Here is a 27352-nt window from a genome sequence, read left to right on the forward strand (position 1 = left end):
CAAAATGCAGAAATCACCGGTCTTCTGTGTCCTTCGCGCTGGGAGTTGGAGACTGCAGCTGTTCCTATTCGGCCATCTTGCTCCGCCCCTCTCAATTCATTCAAAATATTTTTCAAAACTTGATTTTTCAGTACAATAGTAGGTTTAGCTATTGCTCAATTTCTTATGTTTATTATAATTCAAGAAGTATTTGTTGTATTACATTTTAATTTGGGTTACAATGTCAGAACAAAATGGACAACTTCTTTGAAAAAAAAGAAAATATTTTTCAGTAATTTTGTGTTTAAGTAACCAGATTTAAAAAAAGTACTGTTTGGTGATAGCCTAACAAATATTTCTGAATGTATGAGAACAAATTACTGATTTCATAGTACTAACCCTGACTTTGCTGCAAGATTCTGAAATGCCTTGTGTATCATCAATGCAAGGTTAAAACCTTACATGTTTCATGTAGTATATTTAAAATGAAATCATTCATATTACCTTATAAAAGCATATTGCTTATATTTAAAATATAATTTTCATAACAACAAGAACAACAAAAAAGCCTTTCTAGGCACTGCGTATTTATAGTCCAAGTAAAAATTTATTTGAATGATTCCATGGAATTTCTAATGTGAATTTTTATTGGCTTTATGTGGATATACCTGTTTTGACTTTAAGATAAAAAGACTGTCTTTTTAAATCCTTTTTTTTTTTATGGTTTCTAGCCAGTAGAAGATAGAAGGCGTGTACGAGCTATTCTACCTTACACTAAAGTACCAGACACTGATGAAATAAGGTATTTTATAATCTATTCTCATGTATAGGCATTTGAAAGAGCTAGACTTTGAAGATTTATTACTCTTGGACTAGGAAGCTTTTGAAATGTGAAGAAATGGCATACAGCAAGGTGAAAGAGCTTTTGATATTGGGTCTGTTGGTCCTGTACCTCTGGGTTGACTTATTTGTTCAGACTGTGGTTTTGAATCAGGGTGGCCTCAGTGAATATGACAGGAGAAATAATTAGGTTTTATTACATTGTCTCTCACAAAGTAAGGAGAGTTCTGTTTCAATCTATATCCTATTTAAATTTTTGTTACCATGTGACATTTATGCCACAGCTATAAAGGATAAGCTTCTATTTTATGTAAGGGATGAATAATTTTAAACCTTAGTAATGTTATAGAACTATGCAACATGTTAGTTTGTAGTTTTATTTCTCTATAATTATATAATTTGATAATCAAATTATATCTTTCTATAAGGTATTTAAATTTCTGGTGGAAACTTTGTTTCTTACCATTAATTCTCATTTAATTCTTACTGACACATTTTTATTTGTAATCTAAACTGGAAAGGCCTATAAATGACAAAGGAGAAAATGCATATATTAAAGAAGAACAGTGATGAATTACAAATTTATGAATTTCGGTAATTTTTAAATTTTTTGTGGGATTATTTAGGACAGCAGTTCTCGAAGTGTGTTTCATGTAACTATGGGGATCTTTGAGACTCATTTAGAATGACACTGGGTATTAGTCAGTGTTCTCCAGAGGAGATTTTTTATGGAGAATTGGTTTGCACAATGGTAGATGGAGACAGTAAAGACCCACAGTTGGCTGTCTGCAATCTGAAAACCCAAGAAAGCCAGTGGTATAATTCAATCTACATCTGAAGACCTGAGAACCAGGGGAACCTATGGTGTAAATCCCAGTCTGAGGGCAGGAAAAGATGAGATGAGATGTCCCAGCTCAACCAGTGAGGCAGAAAAAAGGGATGAATTTCTTCCTCCTCCAGTTTTTGTTCTGTTCAGACCCTCAGTGAATTGGATGATGCCCACTCACATTGGGAATGGCAGGATACTGTCCTCTGATTCAAATGCTAATCTCATCCAGAAACACCCTCACAGAGAAACCCAGAAACATAATGTTTAATCTGGGAACCCTACGGTCTAGCCAAGTTGACACATAAAATTAGCCATCACAATCCATGAGATCAGATTATTTTCATAACCATACTAAGACATAATTTGCCTTTTTCACTGTAAGTTTTACAATGATGGTACAAAAGCAATGTATGGTAAAACTGCTGGTGTCTTAGTAGAAATCAAGGTTGTGGCACAAAAGTGTACAGTATGTTACTTGGAGTTAATCAAAGACAGTTTCATTTAAGAGTGTTACTGATGAGGGACTAAAAAATATTTATTAAATTTCGACCTGTGACCACACACTTTAATCTGTATGATGAAATGGGAAGTATGTATAAAACACTTCTGCTGTGTCTCAGTGTCATGAGGAAAAGCAGTGAGTTGAGAGCTGAACTAGTTTGTTCCTTTTTTTTTTTCTTTTAGAGACAGAGTCTTGTTCTGTTACTCAGGCTGGAATGCAGTGGCACCATCTGGCCTCACTGCAGTCTCTAACTCCTGGGTTCAAGGGATTCTATGCCTCAGTCTCCCGAGCGGCTGGAATTACAGGCGCGTGTCACCAAGTCCAGCTAATTTTTGTTATTTAGTAGAGATGGGGTTTTGCCATGTTGACTAGGCCAGTCTCAAACTCCTGACCTCAAGTGATCTGCCTGCTTCGGCCTCCCAAAGTGCTGGGATTATAGGCATGAGCCACTGCACATGGCTTAGCTGTTACTTTTGTGCACACTATTTTCACTTGAGAGAATGTTTGATATTTTTTGAAGAAGAACAAAGTAAGACTGTTATTTCAAGGAAAAAAAACTGTTAGTGTTTGTTGCCAATGACAAAATTTGAGTTTTGAGTAAAAATTTGAATTTTAGACATTCTGTATTGGCCATCAAAAGTTTGACAGCTTCTGAAATAATGACTTCTCTGATGAGACAGGCAGGGATAATAAAGAATGAGGTTTTTTTGTTTTGTTGTTTTTTTTTTGTTTTGTTTTTGTGACAGTTTCGCTCTTGTCACCCAGCTGGAGTGCAGTGGTGCCATCTTGGCTCACTGCAACCTCTGCCACCTGGGTTCAAGCGATTCTGCTGCCTCAGCCTCCTGAGTACCTGGAACTATGGGCGCCTGCCACCACACTTGGCTAATTTTGATATTTTTAGCAGAGATGGAGTTTCACCATGTTGGCCAGGGTGGTCTTGAATTCCTGACCTCGGGTGATCTGCCTGCCTTGGCCTCCCAAAGTGCTGGGATTGCAGGCGTGAGCCATCGTGGCTGGCCAAGAATGAGAGGTTTTGATAGTGTATAATGTGTTAACAACTAGAAGATATAGATAGCTTGGTGAACTAATATTTTCTAAAAGGTCGATGCGTGTTGTTACAAAATTATGCATGAGTAAAAGATTCATTTGAAATGCAAGATAGACCAATAGATGTTACTGGAATGCATACAGAAAGTTCACTGATAAATAGTTTTGGATTCCATATTACAATTAACCTTCAAGAAAGTACCGCTCATTGAATTTTTGGTGTGATTTCATAGGATATCTATAATTATCTGAAAGGGCTATTAAAATACTTATCCCTTTCACAACTACATTCTTAGGTGAAGCCAGATTTTCTTCTATGCTTTAAGCAAAAAAATCATATAGCAGCAAATTTAATACAGAAACAGATATGGGACTCCAGCAGTTTTCAGTTAGGCCAGGCATTAAGAGATTTGCAAAATTATAAAACAGTGATATTCTCACTAAATTTGTAAAAGTTATATTTTTCATATTTTTAATGAGCTATTTTTAAAGGAATTAGTGAATATTTTAAAACATTTGTTTTAAATTTGAGTATGGTAAATATCAGTAGATAGCCGTATAAATAAAAGCCATTTAGGATGTCAGTTTTTAAGAGTGTAAAGAGGTCCTGGGAGACCAAAAAAGAAAAAAAAAAATAGCTGTTCTAGGAAGATGAGAATTTAAACAATACTTTGATGATATAAATTTGGATTTATGAGTCTTTTTAAAAAAATTATGCATACCTGTGAGTTTTAAAATAAAAATACCTTAAAAATTAATGATTTAATAAAGCACTGTTGCCTGTTTTAGGGGGGAATAATACAAAATAATACAGACTGAGTTATGATTAGGTTTTGTTACTACTAGCAAGCTTATTTAAAACATTTTTTTTGGTTTTTGCACCATGAAAAGTTGTTATAGCAGCAACAAGTAAACTTGAAATTAGAAATATCTCTTATGACTACTTTTAACTAAGAAATGAAATATACCATTTCACGTGCACCCTATTTTTACTCATAATGATTTTCTTCAATGTGCTTATTTAGGTGGTTCTAGAAAGGAATAATTTAATTGGTTAAGTGGTAATGTCTGCTGCCATTCAGCTAGTGAAATATTGGCCATCATTAAGAAGGATTGTAGAATCAAGATAGAACACAATATTCTATGATTATTCAAATATTTAGTTAAACGTTATGTATCAGTTCTGTTGTCCGAAACATTATCCAAGAGACAATGAGGCTGGAGATAGCACAGTGAAAGCAGTTAAAGCTTTCAAGGATAGGAGAAGAGATTTACTTAAATGTACTGAATAGATTTTGGTTTGTGAATATTAAGATCGAAAGGAAAAATGCTGAAAAAAAAGACAAATACAGTTATAGATATAGGGTTAATGGTACCATCAACAAGTCGGAAACTTTGTGTTCAGACGCATTCTTTTAAGCCTGAAAGGACAAATCAAGGATTACTGATGGTTTTATATTGATGAAATACATCAGCAACTTGTTTTTTCTATAATTGTGTGGAGGTTGAAAACATGTAGGTTTCAGTAAAAGGAAACTAAGTTGTATATGTATCTCTGTACTCTTAAATTGGTAACAGAAAAAAACATACATGCCTTTCTCATAATATGTCCCTTGGTACCACTTTCAGAGAAAGAATGCTGTACCCATTTGATGATGGGTATCTGGGTGAATTAAATAAGCCCTAGTTTTTTAATAAGAAAAATGTTAACTGACATAAGCATCTACATCATGCTTATCTAAAATAAACATTTTCTAAGTATCTCTATATCTTATGTATGTATAATGTGTTAATTATATTTGTTTTGTGTTTTGATTTTATATCTTACCTACATCTGAAAGAGTAATAACATTGAAACATAAGTTTTTCAATTCAGTTTCTTGTAGTTACACCCCAAAACCTTCAATATATGTATAATCAGTTTCTGTTAACAAGTTGTAATTTGAATCTAACAATAATTCAGTGATATAGATGGTGCAGATACTATTATCAGACACATTGTACTCAGGAGGAAATTAAGATTCAGATTATTTATTATCTTCAGGAATTGACATGTAGATAATGCCAGAAATAGGATACAAATTTAGAGTGTTTGACTCTTAATTCCTTGCATTTTTCAATATAATGCTATCTTTATCCTATTTTGTGGTGTATGACTATTCTAATTTCTGTATTTAAAATTTTTAATTCTAATAACTTTAAAATTGCTATTTTCAGTTTCTTAAAAGGAGATATGTTCATTGTTCATAATGAATTAGAAGATGGATGGATGTGGGTTACAAATTTAAGAACAGATGAACAAGGCCTTATTGTTGAAGACCTAGTAGAAGAGGTGGTAAGTTTTGTTCTTTTCTTCTCAATTCTAGATTCTAAATATTTTATAAATTTGGATCTTGTCTCTAATCAGAGAAAGTAGCTATGAATACATTTCTTTTATAAAAGAACTGAATTGATAAGTACAAGGAATTTTTCATTAAAATCTATTATAAGTACAGTTAGTATGGAACATAATCAAGCTAGCATATTACAATACATAACTGCCAATATTCAGAAAGCTTGTATGAGTTTCTGTGACTTAAAAATATATTAACATTTGTGCCTTCTTTTGAGACAGAGTCTTGGTCTGTTGCCCAGGCTAGAGTGCAGTGGCGCGATCTCGGCTCACTTCAACCTCCACCTCCCAGGTTCAAGCATTTCTCGTGCCTCAGCGACCCAGCTAGCTGGGATTACAGACATGTGCCACCATGCCCAGCTAATTTTTGTATTTTTTTTTTTTTTTTTTTAAATAGAGACGGGGTTTTACCATGTTGGCCAGGCTGATCTCAAATGCCTGACCTCAAGTGTTCCACCCGCCTTAGCCTCTCAAAGTGCTGGGATGACAGGCATGAGCCACCATGTCCGGCCTATTTGTGCTTATTTTTATTCTTTTTTTTTTTTTTGCCCCCTTTTTCTTCCTCATAAGTGAAGTTTTATCAGTCTGATCATGGAATCTCAACTGGTTACACATGTTTGGTTTTAGATTCTTTATCTTTCAAATATATGTATGATTTTCCAGTAAACTTGGAAGATTTCATTTATATTATACATATATTATCACATGGTTCTACATTTTGAATCTCATCCTTGTTTTTGTTTCCATCATATAATACGTTATCATATGGTATCAATTACCAGGTGCATTTTTAATAACAGGTCAGCATTCGAACAGCTTTTATATTTCAGAGATAATACTCAGTATCAAATATACATTATAACTTTGGAATTCTCCTTTTCCTTTTGGATTTTTCTAGTGAGATGGAGTGGCTTTCTGTTGTCTTTTACGGCCCTCAAAGCAACTGTTTTTAAATTATGCCACAGACCTGATAATATGCTGAAGATTATTGCTCCTGGAAGACTGCAGTGGAGAATATTTTTTTTTTTCCTATTAATTCTCTCACGTGCCTATTCTAGCAACCGAATCTTGATCCATAGAAGTAAAACATACTGAGTAGAGGTGGAAAAAGTTGAGGAAATGGTGTGATACATTCCATACTCATATAGTTGTTTAGTGAAAGAGCTAGGATTAGGACTCCTAATTCCTAGATTACTATTCTGTATTCTACAGTAAAAGAGATATTTATTCCATATAGGCAAACGGTATTCATACTGAAGCATCTTACTATCTATGATAGTTTTCCTATAAAATGTGTTTGTTACAACTCTTAGTTTGGGTTTCCCTCTCCCTGCTGTACCACCATCTTCCCAATTCTGATTACTTAAAGGAATTGCACTATAGTTGAACTTTTCTTGAGCTCTTGGAATTCTGGATCAAATTTAACAAGATAAACTTTAATATTAAAGAAAAGTGAAAATTACTCAATGTATACAGAAAAATAATAATAACAATCCAAACCAGAATAAGGAGACATGACCTCACATCAATACAAGGGATCAAGGAAAAAGTTAGCAACTCAGTATGAGTGAATAATGTGATGTGGTTGCTAAAAATGAATATAGTAAGTAACATTATAAATTAATAGTGGAATAATTCCACATCAGTTATAAACACTTTTCACTCCAATATGTAGAATAACTTTCATTGATGGGCTTTATTAGAGTGCAGTGAATTCCCTGTAGATTGAAAAACCATTTGGACATTGTCTAGTTTGTGAAGATGTTTCAGGCATTCAGTTAGTGGTTAGATTTAAGGAATTTCTCCTTCTAAAATTCTAATTACTGTTCCCCAAACACATTTATACTTTTATGTATTAACTCTAGAATGTATGCTCTCTGAGGGGAGGGATTTTTTATCTCTGATTCACTGATGTATTACCATTGCCTAGAATAGTGTCTGGCATCAGTAGGCATTCGGTAAGTGTTTGTTGAGTAAATGAATATTTCTGTGCTTATAGTTTCCCCTCTTCCTTGACATTCCTGCCCTGATAGATTGCCTTGTAAAATTTGATTCATCTTTATCAGCTCAGTTTATATGTCACCCGTTGTTTCACAGAGGATTTATGCCTTTCTGGAGTCTCTTAAGCAAAATTGTTTCCTTCTGTATTTCCATAGCACCTTGTTAATTTTGCATTCTATTCCACTGTCTAAAATTAATTTAGTGTAAACCTCTTCTATAAGAGATTAACTCCTTTTCGGCAGTGATACACACATAATGCTATTCATTTTTACAGTTTTTTGTTTGTTTGTTTGTTTGTTTTTTTAGCCTACTCCCTTGGATATAGTAGCATTCACTGAGTGAGTGATTTTAGTTTGATTAGGTATTTAATGAGTGAGGACCAAATTGTGAGAAGTAAATCCACATGTAGTTAGACCATTTTTCTCCATAATAGTGGAATGAGTAACACTATTGTATCTTAAATCAGAGGAATATAGAATAAAATAAAGTTCAAAACATGATAAAAGGGGGATGTCTTTTATATTCAAAGTAAAAGTTGATGTCGCTTTTTATGGGCTCAGAATGTTTTACTGAAGAGGTAGCATTTGAGATAGTTCCTTCGTAGATTGGTTAGGTATTTATCTAACAGGTAGAAAGCAAAAAGTGGAAAGTACATTCTAAGAACAAAAAGAACAAGCTACAGTGGTGGGAGACTGGCAAATAGGAAATTATGTGTGACCATGGTATAGGAACCAAAAATCAACTGGTAGTATGAGACAGGAAATGTGGACTTGAGTCCTGTGGTAAAGGACTTCAGTTGCAGAATGAGAAATTTGTAGGCAGTAGAGAGGTGTTTGTTTTTTGTTTGGTTTTTCTTAATGTAGGGCAAAGCTGCTGTTGAAACTGATGTATCCAGATTAGAGTGTTGTAGTAGGACATAATTACATTAGTTGGGCTGTTGTACTAGTTTAAGAAAAGTGGGTAAGAGGGCCTGAGTTATGGTAATGGCAACAAGAAAAGATTAAGAGAGGTGTGGAAAGATAGATATTGAACAGAAACATCTTTTTTTGTATACACATAAGGATAGTGTGGGGATATGTTTGAAGATATGATTTCTGTGAATTTCAATAAAAGTAGATTAACAGTTAATTACATAAAATACTGTCTTAATGTCTTCCCTTTAGGGCCGGGAAGAAGATCCACATGAAGGAAAAATGTGAGTTGGTGTTAATTGTTAAAAATGAAAAAAATATATATCTATACTGTAAATTTACTAATTGGAAAACTTTGGCCAAAAAAAATTTTTTTAAAGTTTTTGGACTGACTTAACTTTTTAATTTGGCTCAGGGAACTGATTTCTAAATATTTTCTTAAGGATCTAGTGATAAAGTATTATTTTTAAAATAAAAGGTAGCTGATAACTAAATACAAGTCTTTTTATCACCACACTAAAGACTTTCAATAAACATTACATTTATAACATTATGAATGTCACAATTCGGCACATTTTAAAATTATTCATAGTATTTCTTGGTTATTCATAGTCCTTCTTGTTTTATAGCCACATCTTTTATCCCCCCAAAATAATGGTTATTCACAATTTTAATAAGATTCTGCAAGGTCTTTTTTTTCCATAATCTTCAAACTGATTTTATGTATATGTAAGTTTTCTTTTAAAGATCTGAACCATTAATCCCAGTTCTCTCTTACCACATTTTAATAGACTATTCATCTTCTAATATCTTTTCAGTACATTTTTTTGTTGTCTTTCAGCATTTATGGATGGAACTTGAGGCTTGCCTCAAGTGTTTGCTTTTTCTCTGTTTTTTAACCATTAGAATATTAAAACATTCAACTGACTACTCCATTTGCAGTCACCTTATTTAGTGCTTGACCCTTCTGTAAGTGGAATATGTAAGATATATTCTGAGTTCATTTTTATTGTTTCTTGTAGCTACAAAATAGACTCCATTAGTGAGACTATACCCTGCTGTTTGTATTAGTTTGAAGTCTCCTCTACCTATATCAGGAGTTTCACATTATTTTTTGTTACTTTTTCTTTCTTTTTTTTTTTGAGACAGAGTCTTGCTCTGTCGCCCAGGCTGGAGTGCAATGGCACGATCTCTGCTCACTGCAACCCCTACCTCCTGGATTCCAATGATTCTCTGCCTCAGCCTCATGAGTTAGCTAGGACCACGGGTGCACACCACCACTGTAGGCTGATTATTGTACCTTTAGTAGAGATGGGGTTTTGCCATGTTGGCCAGGCTCGTCTTGAACTCCTGACCTCAAGTAATCTACCAGCCTCAGCCTCCCAAAGTGCTGGAATTACTGGCATGAGCCACTATGTCCAGCTAGGAGTTGCAAATTCTAATTAATGCTTGGAATAATCAGACAGACAATGTAAGCAAGTGAAGCGGGTCAAGTATATATATTCCCAGTTTTCTTTAGACACAATAATCTTTTCTTATTTTCCCTCTTTGCTAGAGATCAAGGTACATGGAACTATGTCTGTACTATCAAAAAAAAAACCACTGTAAGCTTGGTAATAAATGGCAACTGATATTCACTCATGGTATTAGGGAAAACTGTGGGAAGTAGAAAACGAGAAAGTGTTTGCCTATTGTAAGGTAATCACTGTTTAGTTGTCTAGTTGATACGTGTAGGAATGTGAGCCTAGTGTTGTTCAATCCTTCTGATTTTCAAAAAAGACCATAAATCTAGGTTTTTTTTTTTTTTTTTGATAATAGCAATGGAACTTTAAATTTAAAAATGTAGGTTAAATGCCAATAAACATGTAAAGCTACATCAGTTTTCTCATAATATAAAATATAAATCCCACTTTCACTTGGAAGTCTTTTTTTTATCTGATAACATTGTCATTCTTCTATTTTTCTTAACTTACATAATTTCTTATTTGGTATTTAGCATAACGTAAATTTGCATTGTTGGTTTATTTTATGTGTATGTTCGTTTCCTTTAATTTCCTAATACAGGGACTGTGGCTGTGAGGCAGTACTTCAAATTCTTTAAAGTGTCCTCGGTAACATCCACAAGTAACCTTTAAGATTAAATAGATGGTATAACTTTGGTTGAGTTTCTTTCCAGCTCCCTTTTCACATGATACAGACACCAAGTCCTGATGATTTTTATCTCCTAAAGTATTTCTTAAATGTTTACCGCCTTCTCAAATATTAAATAACTACATTCTAGCTCAGGCCTTTTTAAATCTCCTGCCAGGATTTGATATAGCAGTAACCTCCAAGTTGATCTCCCTTGACTCTCTAGCCTCATCAAATCCTTTTATCCAGTAGCTGGAATACTCTACCTAGATTGTATCACATTTTCACTTAAAATCCTTAATTGCCAGCAGGTATGTGAAAAAGTGCTCACCATTCTTTACTAATCATCAGATAAATGCAAATCAAAACTATAATGAAAATTTATTTCACCCCAGTTATAATGGCTTTTATCTAAAATATAGGCTGTAATAAATGCTGGTGAGGATGTGGAGAAAAGGGAACCCTTGTACCCTGTTGGTGGGAATGTAAATGAGTGCAGTTACTATAGAGCACAGCATAGAAGTTCTTCAAAAAATTAAAAATAAAGCTACCATGTGATCCAGCAGTCCCACTGCTGGGTATATATCCAAAAGAAAGGAAATCAGTATATCAAAGAGACAGCTGCACTCCTGTGTTTCAGCACCATTCACAATAGCCGAGATGTTTAATCAACCTAAGTGTTCAACAGTGGATGAATGGATAAAGAAAATACAGTACATGCATACAATGGAATACTATTCAGTCATAAAAAAGAATGAAATCCTGTCATTCACAACACGAATGGAACTGGAAAATACCATGTTGAGGGAAATAAACCAGGCAAAGAAAGACAAATACCATGTGTTTTTACTCATGTGGGAGCAAAATATTAGAAAATTGAACTCAGGGAGATAGATAGTAGAATGATGGTTACCACAGGGTGGGAAGGGTAGCAGGGAAGGGGCATACAATATAGCTGATTAATGAGTACAAAAATACACCTAGATAGAATGAATAAAATCTAGTATTTGGTAGGACAACAGGGTGCTACCAAATAATTCACTGAATATTTTAAAATAGCTAAAAGAGTGGAATTTGAATATGCCTAATACAAAGAAATGATTATATGTACTTGAGGTGATGGATACCCCAGTTATCCTGACTTGATCATTAAACATTATATGCTTGTATCAAAACATCACTGGTACCCCATAAAAATTTACAAAATAGTTGTATACATTACCCATAAAAACAGAAAAAATACAAATTAAAAAACTGAATCTTTTACTGATTCTCCATCTTTTTACCTTAGCAGAGCCTAAAAAATGATCTGTTATCTGGTTATTTGGTCCTTTACTACTCCTAGCACTTATCATCTCTAGTTTCCTAGTCTCCAGCATGTAGGTCTTCAAATGCATAATACTTTTTTCTTTATTGTTTTAGAGATAGGTTCTTGCCATTGCCCAAGCCGGAGTGCAGTAGTGCTATCATAGTTCACCCAAGCCGGAATGCAGTAGTGCTATCATAGTTCACCTCAAACTCCTGGGCTCAAGTGATCCTCCTGCCTGAGCCTCCTGATTAGCTGAGACTACAGGTGTGTACCACCACACCTGGCAAATGTTGTAATTTTTTGTTTTTTTTTGTAGAGATCAGGTCTTACTATGCTCCCCAGACTGGTCTCAAACTCCTGACCTCAAGTGATCCTCCCACCTTGGCCTTCCAAAGTGTTGGGATTACAGGTGTGAGCCATTGCTCCTAACTATTTTTCTTTATACCTTTGCTCAAGCTGCTTCCTAGGCCAGAATTCTTTCATTCATACTTAGCTCATTTATCACTTCCCTCTAGAAAATCTTCCTTTATTTTCTTCTCTACACACACAGCAGAATTGGTACCCTTCTCTGTTATTCCCAAAATGCCTTTGGCAGTGCCTGTCACTGTGCTTATTATATTTTCTGCATAGTTCATAGTTTCTGTAGGTAGATAGGGTCTATGTTGCCCAGGTTGGTGTTGGACTCTTGGGATCAAGAGATCCTCCTGCCTTGGCCTCCAAAAGTACTGGGATTACAGGATTATGAGCCACCATACCTGGCCTAGGAGTGGGAACTTCATAAGAGCAGGGACTCATCTTTTTATCACTGTTGGAAAACATGTGGTTGAAATATATAAATTTTATATGGGAATAAACATCTGAAGAATGAAACTAAAATTCTTTAGAAAGTGATATTGCCACTTTGGCTTCAGATTGTATGCTTATGCTAAATAATCTTGTTCATCTCTAAACCCTGTCGTTTTTTTACCCTTTTCTTTTTGAATTTTTTTTCAAACTGTAGAAGTAGAGGATTAGTTTAGGAGGTCAGGTCATCTAGTTGACTCTCCTCCAGAATATAAAAATCTTGCTCTAGCATTTGTAGTAAGTGGTCATTTAGCCTATACTTGAATGCAATATAGAACCTCACTATTTGTAGTCTGAACTGTTTTAGTTGTTGTATTCTTGCTTTATATTATTCAAAATTTACACAGGGAGCACCAGGAGATCTGAATTAGTGAGTTAATGCTTGGAATGATGTTAAAGAAAAGTTTACCTTTTCATTCATGTGAAAATGTAAAAATTCAGTTATATTTTCATACTTCACCAGTAATAATTGTATGGATCATTTAAAACAATGTGAATGACCTCTAAACCTGTCACACTGGACTTTTGAGCATTTACATATTTTAGTCTTATGTTTACTTTCCAGCGTGCTCTTTATTATTAAAAAGACTTGTAGACTCTAAGAAGATCCAACAAAGTAGTAAATAGTTGATTGGGAATTGTCAGCCTGGCATTAAGATGTGTTAATCAGCAAGATAGATAATAGGCCTTTAATTAAATACGAGGTGATTTTATGTACTTTGATGACTAGTAATTACTTTTTAAATTAGATATATCATTTTATTTGAAGGTAACCTTTAAATACTTAGGTTATTATATGCTCTATATCTTGACTGTGATGTCATTTATAATAATTTCTAAAGGCTTAATTTAAGAATACAGAATATAAAATACATAGCAACCTAGTTTGATAGGTTTTTAGCTCAAATGGAGTTGGAAACACTAAGTACTTCTTTCAGTTCTTGATGGTAGTATCCACTCATTCTTATCACCTAATCTTACATTCTGACTTTCAGCAAAGTAACAGTCAACATCTTGATTTTATTTGAAGAGAGAATTTATCAGATGTTACAGGAAAATTCAGAAATGAATTCATTAATTTTTTCAGGGAAATTCTGGAATAGGCTGTATCTGAACTACTCCTCCCCCTTACCCCACAAAAAGAAAAAAAAAAAGACCTATAACAGTTTGTTATTATCAGGATTAAAAATTATTGCCATTTTTGTATTGGTAATGAAAATTGTAGTTTATATTTGATAGTTCCTAGTTGTACTACATTTTGTTGAAATTAAATATAATTATGCATATAAAATGTATTAAAATGTAATAAGAATGAGATGATTTGATTAATTGCATTTATTTTATTATATCACTGAATTAAACTTACTATATTGTTTGTTTAATTTTGATCATATGATGACAACAAAAAGGACTTGATATATCTAATTTATTCTCTTTTTAAGATGGTTCCATGGGAAGATTTCCAAACAGGAAGCTTATAATTTACTAATGACAGGTACTTACTTATTCACTTGCTTTTCTAATGTCTGTTTAAAGATAATAAAAAAGTGATCAAACCATTTATCATGTGTTTTGCCTTTAGCATTCAGTTAGTGTTTATGCATGTTACAATTTCGTGTCCAGTGCTAAGAACCTGGTGTTTTTATTTATATTTTAAACATACATGTATTATAAAATTTAGTAAAGTGTGTTTTTCTTTTACCCCAGGCCCCTCTCCACTTCCTCAGAAGTAACACTAGGTGATAGTTTATTTTTCCATATGTTTCTAGAAGTTTTCTGTGTCTCTGTGAATCTCTCTTTCTCACCCCTGCACCTACACAGACAGGAACATTCAACACACTTTTTTCATGTTAGATATATATTGGGAGATGATTTTGTATCTGCAGATAAAAATTTTCATTACTCTTTTTATGGATTTAAACTTTTCATTATGTAAATACCATAATTAACTGGTCTTCAGAAGAAGGATATTATATTGTTTTTATTCTTTTGCTGCTCAGCTATAACAGACATTCTTGTATTTATCTTTGTATACTTGGTGGAATTATATGATTGAGCTTTATTTAATATGTATTAATTTTAACATTTCCCAAAACTCTTGTGCTTATAAATACAAAGTAAAAATTGACTTGTATTGTGGTTTTAACCATCCTGTCATTGTTTATTCCTACTAAATATCTAAAGCTGAATTAGTTTAAATACCAGGCATTTCTTCAGCAAACCACATCTTATAAAGATTTCCGACAAGTTTGAGCTTTAGTTTGTAATTTAAAAGTTTTAGTTCTTCAAAAATGTTGACTATTCAATAGTTTCTGTGAAATATTGAATGAAATAGATTCTTGTGGTGATAACACTAGTTATTAAAGAGGTAATCTGAATTGTTTTAATCCATAAAGCATTGCATTTTAAATTAATAATTTATTCTTTTGAAAGATTTGAGATAGTTTTTGAAGTACTCAATTTTATTGTGAAGATGTACGTTAAGTAGGTTCCAAAAATGAAAAAGATCATGATAATGCTATATGATAGTAATAGAGAAGAAATTTTAAACCAAAATGACATTCTATCAGCTATTTCAGTATGGAACCAAAAATATGTAGTTTAGTGAATTTATTGAATTTTGGATATGTTTCTTTTTTGGAACTTGCACCATCAAGTACTTGAGGTACTTTTGTTTTAAGGCATGCAAGGTTGAAAAGGAGCTAAACTTAATTTCCTTACATTAGTTTGCATTTTCTTTGTGTCGTGTCCTCTTTTGAGGATCTGGTGGGATTTTCTCTCCTAAGAAGTACAGATAAGGACTTGCATGCATAATTTTGCATCAAATTCCTCTCATATTCTAGAAGAAATTTAGAGAGTATCTTGGATTCTTGTCACTAAGATTTGTTGTATCAACTTAGAAACACTTTCATTTTAGCCCACGTTATACAATTTCTGTAATTTTTATGTTTACTTATGTATTAAGCCTTGAAGATTCAGTTTTTTAAGGAGATTTATTTTTTTCTTTTTATTGAACATGAAGTTACTTGATAATATGTGCCTTGACTGGATGATTGGAACTATTGTAATTTGCCCCCAAACTTTATATCTTATAATGTAAGCATTCATTGTGTTTTCCTAAAAACAATCAAGTCCTGATCTTTACTGGATCATTTGGACTTAAATGGAGAAAAGGCAGAGCATCTTAGTAGTATGAGTCACTGCCAATCAAAGATATCAGAAATACTTCTCTAAAATTAATATGACATATTTAACATAGGATAATTTGCTTCTATAATTCCTTTCAGGAGCATATCTATTGAATAAAATATAGTGTATGTGTATTGATCTTGATAATGTATACACATGTTTCAGTTGTTTTGAATCTACCTTTGTGAAAAGCTTTTTTAAGAGGCAGGATCTTGCTGTGTTGTCCAGGCTGGTATTAAACTCCTGGGCTCAAGTGATCCTCCTGAATAGCTGGGATTATATGCATGTATCACTGTGCCTGGCACAGTCATTACTGTTTAATGATTAATTGAAAACACTGATAAAGCACAGAGTATTCTTAAGCAAAACTGGTCTTCACTTTTTAGAATCTTCTTATTACAAGGATTTGCAAACAGAATTTAGCATTTTTAGCCAGTATTCCCTAACTGTGCTTAGGTTCCTTCCAAATTATGACAGTTGTAGGTATTACTGATCAGAAGTTACTGCTGCAAAATTTCTGCTTTCTATTTTTATGTATTAAAGCTGGTAAGATACAACAGAGAGATAGCAGACAAGCAACATGGATGGCTGTGAATCATAAACCAGAAAATTTGAAAGAAATTGTCCTTAAATAAAACAAGTTCCTGGTGAAAATTTACATATGTTTATGACTTTGAATGCACTTTGTAATAATACTACTTAACATCTTTTCTTTTTTATTTGATAATTAGGGAAAAACTAACAGCTTAATTTTTACAGTTGGTCAAGTCTGCAGTTTTCTTGTGAGACCCTCAGATAATACTCCTGGTGATTATTCACTTTATTTCCGGACCAATGAAAATATTCAGCGATTTAAAATATGTCCAACGCCAAACAATCAGTTTATGATGGGAGGCCGGTATTATAACAGGTAAATCATAATTTTTTAGTTATCTTTTGCTTTTGGCAAAAATAGTTGAAACCTTGATAATACAGTATTCAGATTCAAAATTATATAAAAGTTTCTAACTTCTAAAAATTATAAGACCTTCAATATAATTTCATAGTGGTCATGCCCAAGAATTCTTTAGACAGTGTCAAATATGAATACAAATTAGTAACTTATACTTTCCTTCCAAAATAATTTTTGTGATTTTAAAAATTAGATGTAAGCTATTTGCAGCAGATTTACTAAATCCCTGTATTATCTGTAGGAGGAGCAAAATATCTAAGGACAATAAAATATATCAACATTATTTTATCAGTGAGATACTATTTAGTAGGAAAAAAAAAGTTTCTGAAGGTACCTGAGACTTATTATACAGATGTTATGTAATTGAGTTGTTCTCAAGTTGACATTTCTTATCTGTGATTGCTGGTTTTTACTTCTCACTTTCAAAGTAAACTCATTGTTTGTCCCAAAACTCAGAATGAATTATAGTTACTTGATTAGGAAAATAAGTTAATAGAAAAAACCATATGACAGAATGTCAGCAATTTTTCTGTCAAATAGAAAATAATCATTTGTGAATGTAAAGGTTTTCCTATACCTAATAACTCTAGAGTAGCATTGTTTTCCTGTTTCAGGGGCTAGCATAATCTTGTTCTAAAACGCTTATATTTGCCTGGTTTAACCCCTCTGCCACAGCAGCGTTCTCTATCCAGATTATAATTTATCAAACTAGACATTTGAGTGAATAGAGATTCTGTAACTTGTTTATTTGAAAAAAACAAAAACAAGTTCTTCTAGTTGCTTGCTAGAAGCTCAGTTGACTGTTAAAAGACATCAAATGTAAGATGTGAGTGAGTCTAGGCAGCTGTATCCCTTTGCCTACCTCATATACAGGTTGCTTGAGTACTTTCTGCATAACAATCTGAGTTCTAGATGTCTTCACTGAAAATACAGCTAGCTGCAATTTGAGCTCTTTAAGAATGTAATTTTTCCCCATTCCAGTTTTCTAGAGATTTAGAACATACAAAATAATTCATTGAAAACATATCGTCTTCTTAAATAAATGTCCATATTGAGATCCTTTTTAAAGATAAAATAATTTATATGAATTTTTTTTTTTGAAGTTCATCTTGTTACTAACTTAAACTTCCTTATGATACATCATACAAAACTGGAAATTCTTCGTACATAGTGGAGGCAGTCGGTAAAACATGTAAAGGTGGTCGCTTTTTGTTGCTAAAGACCGTGATGGAACATGAAAAAAGAAGTATTTTAAGTAGATTTCTGTCCAAATTATTACAATATTATGTTTTCAAAATAAGGATTTTTTTTAAAAGGTTAAATGTATGTTAATTTAGTGGCCTTGACCATTCCCCCAGAACTTTTTTATACTTTTTCTTCCCTGTGAATTTGTTTATAAATTCATCTTATTGTTTCTAGATTTAATATTAAACTTTTTTAAAAAGCCCCAAATTATGTGAATCAGGTGTGTGAAAATGAAGGATTTTGTAATTGTTTTGGAAATATATATTTCATTTCAGCATTAATGTTAGTAATGTCAGAAATAATTCCTAGGAAGATAAATCTTTGTGCTTATTGTTTATTGTTAGATATAAACACATAAAGTAAGATTTTTCAATAAATCTAACACAACCATACTCTGCTGTCCCATCTCCCCATTAACTATACACGAGACCTTGATAAAGAGGGATAGTAGTTATGTCTTTCATTTAGAAACTAAGACATAACTTTAATGTTCCTATATTCAGAGTTTTTTAAAAAAAAAGCAGAAGAGGCATTTAATAGCAAATTTAATTCAGCAGCCATTTACCGATTTAACTACTTCGTGAAATATACTGTACAAATCCTGTGTAAATAAGTTAAAAAAAAAGATACAGTTTCTTCATTATTAGTGCTCAGGTTTATTAGAAAAGACAGTGTGGTATGCAGACTGTGATAAATTCAGGGGATATATAAACTCTCATCAGTAGATGAGAGTTCAGTGGGGGGTGAGAAGGAAGACAGTAGATTTTGGCTAGACCTTGATGAGACAATATTAACATCTATCTAGACTTCAAGAAGACTGCACATGGTTTTATGTGCTAAGTGCATTACAAAAATTAAAGTACAGAACATAGTGTCTCTAGAAGCTCACATTTATTTCAAAAGTAAGTTTACATTGAATATGTTTTAGTTTTCTGAGATGTAAATCTGTCTTATTTCATGGCTGGAACTTATATGAATGTCTAGAATATTCTGGTTTGTTGTATCTCCCCTGACTATCTGTTTTGGTGTTTCTGGGTAGAATATGAATGGAAGAGTAATTTTTAAAAAAACTCTAAGTCTAGCTCATTGGTAAAAACCTATCTGATTGGTTGCCACACACTTTTAAATTTGCTCGTGGACAGTCTAAAGTGTACTTCCCAATGGTTTCCTCTTCTCTCAGTTTATGGAAAACAATTATATTGTAACATTGAGGTGCTACAGTGGATTGATTGTATTTTACAGTTACTGAGCCCAAAAACCTTTGATGTTTACTGATTTTCATAGATTTGATGCTTTTTGCTTTAAAACACATAGTCATCTTAGTGGAATCTAGCTATCTTCAAATATATTTCCTGATTTTCATTTTTCTTTTAATAATTTTGGATTTATATGGTATTAGATTTTTTCTTAAAAACATAAAACTTCGCTTGTTCTTTTAACAATGCTTTTATTTATCTCATTTTCACCACACTCTTCTGTGGCTTGTGTTAAATGCTGCTTCTGTAAAGTTCATTCATACTACTAGTTAACTTGTCAGGTCTTTTTGTTTTGTTTTTTAACATTACTTATATTTGGTTTAAATTAACTTTGTAGTATAGGGAAGATAACATACTTGAAGATACATACACACACATAGATTCTAATTATATATATATAGTAGGTTAAACAAAATCTGTCTGGAGAAGTGTTTCCTAAGTGGCTCAAAAGTTCCCATTTGTCCACTATATTAAAGGAAGGTTTAAAATTCCAAGATTTATGTATTCAGGACAGTAGAATGATCTGACTGATTATAGAGAAACAACTTTATATTTAAAAAATATGTGGTTCACTAAAATTTATATTAAAACACAGTACGTCATTTTATTTTTTTGTAATATTTTCCCAATATTTCCCAATTTGTAGCACCTTTAATTAAAATAATAAGCTTTTCTCCCTGTACAGTGATAATCCTACGTGTAAGATTAGCTGGTTTTTTTTCTTCTTTTTGCCTGCTTTTCATGTGTTTTATGACCTGTTTCTAATATAAAATCAGAATGTGCAAATGTGATAATAAAGATTCTTAATTTACCTGAATTCTGCTTCCTAAATAAATGCCATGTTTCTGTGAATTTTTCATTCTTAGTATCTCAGAAGTACTCTTGGGGGTGAAAAAAAAGGTAGACTTTTAATCATTTCCTCATTTATGGTGACTTTGAATATGGTATTGTTGACCTGGCTGCCCACTTGATGGGTATGGAAAATCAGAACCTGCGCCACGTATTCTGGCCTGTAAATCTATATTGAGAACATTCTGGTTTTTCTAAAACAATATGAATGTTATGATCATTTATTCTATTAATGTGTTTGTGTTATGTGCTTTGAAAAAAATTTGCTAATTAAGATAATCCTTGGTAAGAAAGTTTACACATATTTTTAAAGATTTTGCATTTTTATCAGATGGATTAATGTTAGAAATTTTTATTTTAACAGCATTGGGGACATCATAGATCACTATCGAAAAGAACAGATTGTTGAAGGATATTATCTTAAGGAACCTGTACCAATGCAGGTCAGTGTTGCGTTTCTTATTGCAATAATTAGCATTTTATTTTAAAATGCATTTTGGTGGTATGTTTTTGCGCACATTTGTACAATTAAAATTGGATACAACTTAAAACTACAGATTATTTAGATTTTTTAGAAAGTAAACTGTAAGAGAATCTTTTAGTTTTTATCTATGTTGATTTTAGGTAATCAGGAGCAACCTAGTAGGTTTTTGAGATTAGAAGCAGTTATGGAGGAAGGTAAGTTGCAATAGGTCCAGGAGTGAGTTTTTTGGAGGCAAAAGTAGAGACAGCAGTGATAAACCACAGCCAGGCTTATTAAAGCCTGGGGAGTAATAAAAGGAAATAAAAAATACTGACAGAAGAGGATTAGGGCAGAAAATGGTTTACACTTTCTTTATTTGCCTGTAGTTTTATGGTGAGAATTTGAGAATGTCTGTATACTTGAGTAAAAACTATATAGTAGTAAAGAGAGTGATGTCGTATGGGGAGATGGGTGGTGGCAGGGTCTTACGGACAAGGTCCTAGAGAAGACAAAAATGAATAGAATCTAGAACATAAAAGGAAAGAATGGCCTTGAGCAAGAGAGCCTGTTAAATATTAGTTGCTTAATGCTTAGGGTGATTAGCTTCTGTTTCTTCCTCACTGCACTTTCTGAAATGTATGATAGGGAAATGGTATAACAGGAGTCAGAAAAAGGTGCTTCAAAAGATGGATTAATAATTTTCCTAAGTGGAAAATGGAGGTACTGTTATTCTAGGGACATAAAGGATTATTAAGGGTTTTGGGTACCTAGCTGCAGTTGTACAGTGATTTGTAGTGTGCCTAGTTTCTTGATGTTTCCTCCTAACAAGTTCATTTCACGTGGTTATACCTACTACTTATTGCAGTTAATTGGGGGGGGGGCGCGGGGGGGTGAGGAATCATTAATCTGAAGCTAAATATAAATTCAGGAATCATAATCTTGCCACATTTTAACATACAGGCACACCTCATTTTATTGTGCATTGCCTTATTATGTTTCAAAGATAGTTTTTTTTTTTTTTTCTACAAATTGAAGGTTTGTGGCAACGAGGATGTCTGTTGCTACTGTTTTTCCAAGCATGTGCTCATTTGTGTATTAGTGTCACATTTTGGTAATTCTTACAATGTTTCAAACTTTTCCACTATTATATGTTAGGTTGATCTGTGATCAGTGATCTTTAATGTTACATTGCAATTGTTTTGGGGTGCCATGAACTGCATCTGAAGAAGACTGCAAGCTTAATCGATAAATGTAGTGTATGTTCTGATTGCTTCATTGACTGGCTGGTTCTGTTTCTCTTCCTCTCCTTGGGCCTTCCTATTTCTCCAGAAACAACACTATTGAAATTGGACCAATTAATAACCCTACAGTGGCCTCTAAATGGTCAAGTGAAAGGAAAAGTCACATGTCTCTCACATTAAGTCAAAATCTAGAAATGATTAAGCTTAGGGAGGGATGGTGAAAGCCAAAATAGGCTGAAAGCTAGGTCTCTTGCACCAAACAGCAAAGTTGTGAATGCAAAGGAAGAGTTGTTGAAGGAAATTAAAAGTGCTACTGCACTGAACACATGAATGATAATAAAATGAAACACACTTATTGCTGATACGGAGAAAATATGAGTGGTCTGGATTGAAGATTAAACCAGGGATAACATTCCCTTAAGCCAAAGCCTATCCAAAGCAAAGTCCTAATTCTTTTCTATTCTGTGAAAGCTGGCAGAGGTGAGGAAGCTGCACAAGAGTTGAAAGCTAGCAGAGGTTGATTTATAAGATTTAAGGAAAGATGCTATCTCCATAACATAAAAGTGTAAGGTGAAGCAAAGAAACTGTAGCAAGTTACCCAGAATATCTAGCTAGTTTTCCAGAAGATAACTAGCAAGTTATCCAGAAGATAACTGTTGAAGGTGGCTAAACAACAGATTTCCAGTGTAAAGAAAACATCCTTCTATCTGAAAATGTTAGCTAGGACTTTCATGGCAAGAGTTAATGCTTGGCTTCAAATCTTCAAAGGTCAGGCTGACTCTTTTCAGGAGCTAATGCAGCTGGTGACTTTAGGTGAAACCAGTTACCATTGACAATTCAGAAAATCCTAGGAGCATCAGAATTATGCCGAATCTACTGTGTCTGTGCTCTGTCAATGGAACTACAAAGTCTGCATGATAGCCCATCTGTTTACAGCATGGTTTACCGAACATTTTAAGGCCAGTTTTGAAACCTACTGCTCAGAACAAACGATTCTTTTCAGAATAGTACTGATCACTGACAATGCAACTCTACAATCAAGAGCTCAGATACAGATGTACAAGGAGATTGTTGTTTTCATGCCAGCTAACACAGCTTATATTTGCAGCCCATGGATCAAGGAGTAATTTTGACTTTCAAATCCTTAGTTAAGAAATAATTTCATAATGTTATAGTTGCCAAAAATAGTGACTCTTCTTATGGATCTGGGCAAGGTACATTGAAAATCTTTTGGAAAGGATTCATCATTCTAGATGCCATTAAGAACATTTGTGATTCATGGGCAGAGGCCAAAATAATAACATTAACAGAAGTTTGAAAGAAGCTGATTCCAACTCTTATGGATAACTTTGAGAGGCTCAAGACTACAAGATGACTTTGAGGAGGAGGTAGCTGCAGATGTGGTAGAAATAGCAAGATAACTAGATTTGGAAGTGGAGCTTGAAGATGTGACTGAATTACTCCACTTTTGTGATGAAACTGGAGTGAAAGAGGAGTTGCTTGTTATGAATGAGAAAAGAAAGTGGTCTCTCGAGATAGAATCTACTCCTGTGAAGATCCTGTGATCACTATTGAAATGAAAACAAAGGATTTAGAATATTCTATAAACTTGATAAAGCAGCAAGAGGGTTTGAGAGGAATGCCTCCAGTTTTGAAAGAAGTTTCAACTGTGGGTAAAATGGTATCAAAGAGCATTTTAGGGAATTTCTTTTGTGAAAGAAGAATCAATTGATGCAGCAGACTTCATTTTTAAGAAATTGCCACAACCACCCCAACCTTTGGCAACCACTGCCCTAATCACTCAGCAGACATCAGTATCAAGGCAAGACCCTTCACCAGCATAAAGATTATGACTCACTGAAGTCCTAGATGATTGTTTTTTTTTTTCCCCCCTTCCGGAGTCAGGGTCTTGCCCTGTGGTTGAGGCTGGAATACAGTGGTTCAACTGTAGCTCACTGCAACCTTGAACTCCTGGGCTCAAGCAATCCTCCTGCCTCAGGCTCCCCAGTAGCTAGGACTACAGGTGTACACCACCGTGCCTAGCTAATATTTTTTGTAGAGATAGAGTCTTGCTATGTTGCCCAGGCTAGTCTTGAATTCCTGGCCTCAAGACTAAGGCTTCTGCCTTGGTCTCCCAAAATGCTGGGATTACAGTTTTGAGCCACCTTGGCTGCTGCAACAGTTTTTAGCAATAAAATATTTTTAACACGTGTACATTGTTAGACATGTTGCACAGTTAACAGACTACAGTATAGTTGTAAACATAACTTCTACATGCACTGCGAAAGCAAAAAATTCATATGGCTGGCTTTATTGTGGTGGTCTGGAGCTAAATCTGAACTACCTCCAAGGTATGCCTATATTTTCCTTTGTTCCCGCATGCTTTCCTAGTAGAATTTAAGGTCTATGAGAACAGAGATTTTTGTTTGCATTGTTTTTTCCCAGTGCTTAGAACAGTACCTGACATTAGATATTTAATAAATATTGATCGAATGAATGATTCTCTGCTTTCCAGCAAGAAGTACCTACTTTACTCTTGCCTGTATTGTTACTAATATGTCTTACACCTTAATGTGCTCCTTCCTATCGCCATGTCAGTCTTCCTCTCTGCCTGTCTAAATACTGCTATTTTAACATCCATCTTGTTTCACTTTCTGAGTAATTTTTTTTGATTACTGCAGAGTAATTGGAAGAGAAGGTAGCCAGAACATATTACACACAGACACACACACACACACACACACACACACACACACACACACACACAAATATATATATGTTTTATATATGTTTTTTAAATAACATGTGGTGAGTGCTTTTTAGACCACAGCTAGGGTCTTTTTTCAGGATCAGAGGTGCTTTTGCCTGCAGATGACAGATCCTGCCGTATAGTTCCATTGCTGTATCCTCAATTCTAATTCCCCTTGGCTCTTTGAATTAGTGATTTTATTTGACCCCAAATTAAATCATACATTTCCCCATACTGAATTTGTACTTAGAATTTTCTAATTTAAGTTTTGATCAAGACCACCCTGGCTAACACGGTGAAAACCCCGTCTCTACTAAAAATACAAAAAATTAGCCGGGTATGGTGGCATGCACCTGTAGTCCCAGCTACTCTGGAGGCTGACGCAGGAGAATCGCTTGAACCCGGGAGGTGGAGGTTGTAGTGAGCTGAGATTGCGCCACTGCACTCCAGCCCGGGCGACAGAATGAGACTCCGTCTCAAAAAAAAAAAAAAAAAAAAAAAAAAAAAAAAAGAGATAGTATGTGGCATCTAGTAAACTTGCAGTATGTTATAAGACTGCTTTAAGAATTACTTCAGATACATAATGTGCCTCACTCTTGTGTTACTGTTTTATAACTGAACAAACCTCCAGTTGGTTTTGCAAAAATGCCTATAATGCTTTGAATACTTCAGAAATAATTAATATTGATTATAAAGCAATTTGATTGCTACACAGAAACTATTAAGTGCTATTTGTGGTCTATTATTTTGGAGCATGGAGTGAAAAGTAGGTTTTAGTAGAAGTTTGGGGAATAATAAAACTCATTCTTCAAGCAGGATTTTAACTATTAGTACAAAGGCAAGTACAATCTTTTTACTAATTGCCAAATTGATTAGCTAGCAAATCACCTCATCTTCCAATGAGGTGACCCTGTATACCCAGACTCAGGCTAAGATGCTGGCAAAGGCTAAGAAGAGCAGAGTCCTAGCTAGGTTTGCTTACTTCCTGGAACTGTTAACACTTGTTGAGGCAAGCATTAGAAGAAAAGGGGCCTTTTGAGACAATACACCCCATAATAAAAATGCCTTACATTTTTGAGCACTATATTTTAAGCACTGTTTTTTATACATATTCATTTATTTAATTTTCTCAACAACTTTACCAAGGTGACACTATAATGACGACACCTATTTCAAAGATAAGGCAACTGAGAGCTGAGAGGTTAAGTAAATAACTTAAATCATCCTCAGTTCTTCTGTTTTTTCTTCCTGTACTCTATATCTAACCTGTCAGGAAGATCATACTAACTCTGCCTTCAAAGTATGTCTAGAATATGACCATCACCAGAATCTGCCTCAATCTGCTAGCTTCTAGTTTTGTCCCCCTTATGCTGCATGCTACGGAGCTATCACTGGGATCCATTTAAAATATCAGATCATGTTACTCCTCTGTTTTAATACTTGAAAATGTTCTCTGTTTCTTTCAGAATAAAAGCCAAAGTCCTTAGAATAGCATACAAGACCCAACAGTGGCAGTCCATTAATTTTCTGAATTCGTCTCTTTCTACTATCCTCCTGCCACTCTTTTTCACTCATACTTGCTTCTGTACTATTATTCATAAATAAGCCAGACTCTTTTCTTCCTTAGGATCTTTGCTGTAGCTGTTCACTGTGTCCAAAATTATTTTCCCTTGGATATCTACTAGCCTAACTCTTAAATCTTTCAAGTTTTTGCTCAAAACTTAGCAAATTAGAAAATGACACTTACCTAGACACCTTAATTAACACTGTAACTTGCTCAACCCTGCAGAGCGCTTATCTTCTAACATACAGTACAATTTATTTATGTTTATTTTTAATCTTTCCCTGGTTAGAATATAAGTTCCATGAGGATAGGGGTCTTTCATTTGTTCACTGATGTATTTCAAGAACTACAACAATGCCTGGGACTCAGCAAACAGTTATTGAATTAATATATTAAATGGTGTTTTCCTACATTAAGTAACAAAGCTAGGATCTGCAAGTCAAGTCTGCCTTCAGGAGCTTACATATGTAACTTCTAGGGAAATGCTTGGTTCAGTGGCTGTTAGACTGTCACCAATCCGATTATTGAACTTCCCTTGAGAGAAATGTAAAAAATCTAAGAACTTTCTCTCGGGCTGAGAAAAGGAACACACAGAGAAGGCTTTCTCCTGTCATTTACTAGGACTTGAAAAGTGAAGTTGTGTTCTTGCCCATAGCATCCTCTAGTGCATTGGAATCCTTTAGGATTTGTGGACTAGTTCCCACTTTAATATGATTTTTAAAAGACCTATATAGAGCATCTTGGAATCAAGTATTTAAATCCAAATATTAGTGTGGTTACATGTCTTAAATGACAGATTCCAAGAATGTTCCATTCTGCAGCTAATACTAAGTGCCATCACCATTGAACTAAAGATCTGGTAAATACAAATCGGTATTACTAGGAAAGTAAAAAAAAGTCATCACTATTTGTAACATCATGGTCCAGTGTACCCTTTTAATTTTTTTATATTCCTAAGTCATTTTACAAATAATTCGCATCACCAAGAATCAGGGTATGATCCAAAAACAACTGCATTGGAAAATGTAATAAGAATTTAAATGTAGCGTGCCCAAATTTTT

At 33.8% G+C, this 27352-nt stretch overlaps 1 protein-coding gene across 5 annotated transcripts in view; it reads left to right on the plus strand.

Annotated features, from left to right (window-relative positions):
* RASA1 (RAS p21 protein activator (GTPase activating protein) 1) overlaps positions 1-27352 on the plus strand; it is a 130398-nt gene that overhangs the window by 69310 nt on the left and 33736 nt on the right. For 4 of the 5 annotated variants that reach the window (XM_011944238.1, XM_011944241.1, XM_011944240.1 and 1 more), the window contains 6 exons: positions 711-781; positions 5415-5532; positions 8754-8785; positions 14226-14278; positions 16732-16882; positions 20639-20717. In XM_011944238.1, the coding sequence (XP_011799628.1) occupies positions 711-781; positions 5415-5532; positions 8754-8785; positions 14226-14278; positions 16732-16882; positions 20639-20717 (504 nt within the window). The remainder of the gene's footprint in view (positions 1-710; positions 782-5414; positions 5533-8753; positions 8786-14225; positions 14279-16731; positions 16883-20638; positions 20718-27352) is intronic. The other variant, XM_011944242.1, reaches the window with a different exon arrangement.

This window comes from Colobus angolensis, unplaced genomic scaffold, assembly GCF_000951035.1.
Source record: "Colobus angolensis palliatus isolate OR3802 unplaced genomic scaffold, Cang.pa_1.0 Scaffold23, whole genome shotgun sequence".
NCBI classification, from domain to species: Eukaryota; Metazoa; Chordata; class Mammalia; order Primates; family Cercopithecidae; genus Colobus; species Colobus angolensis.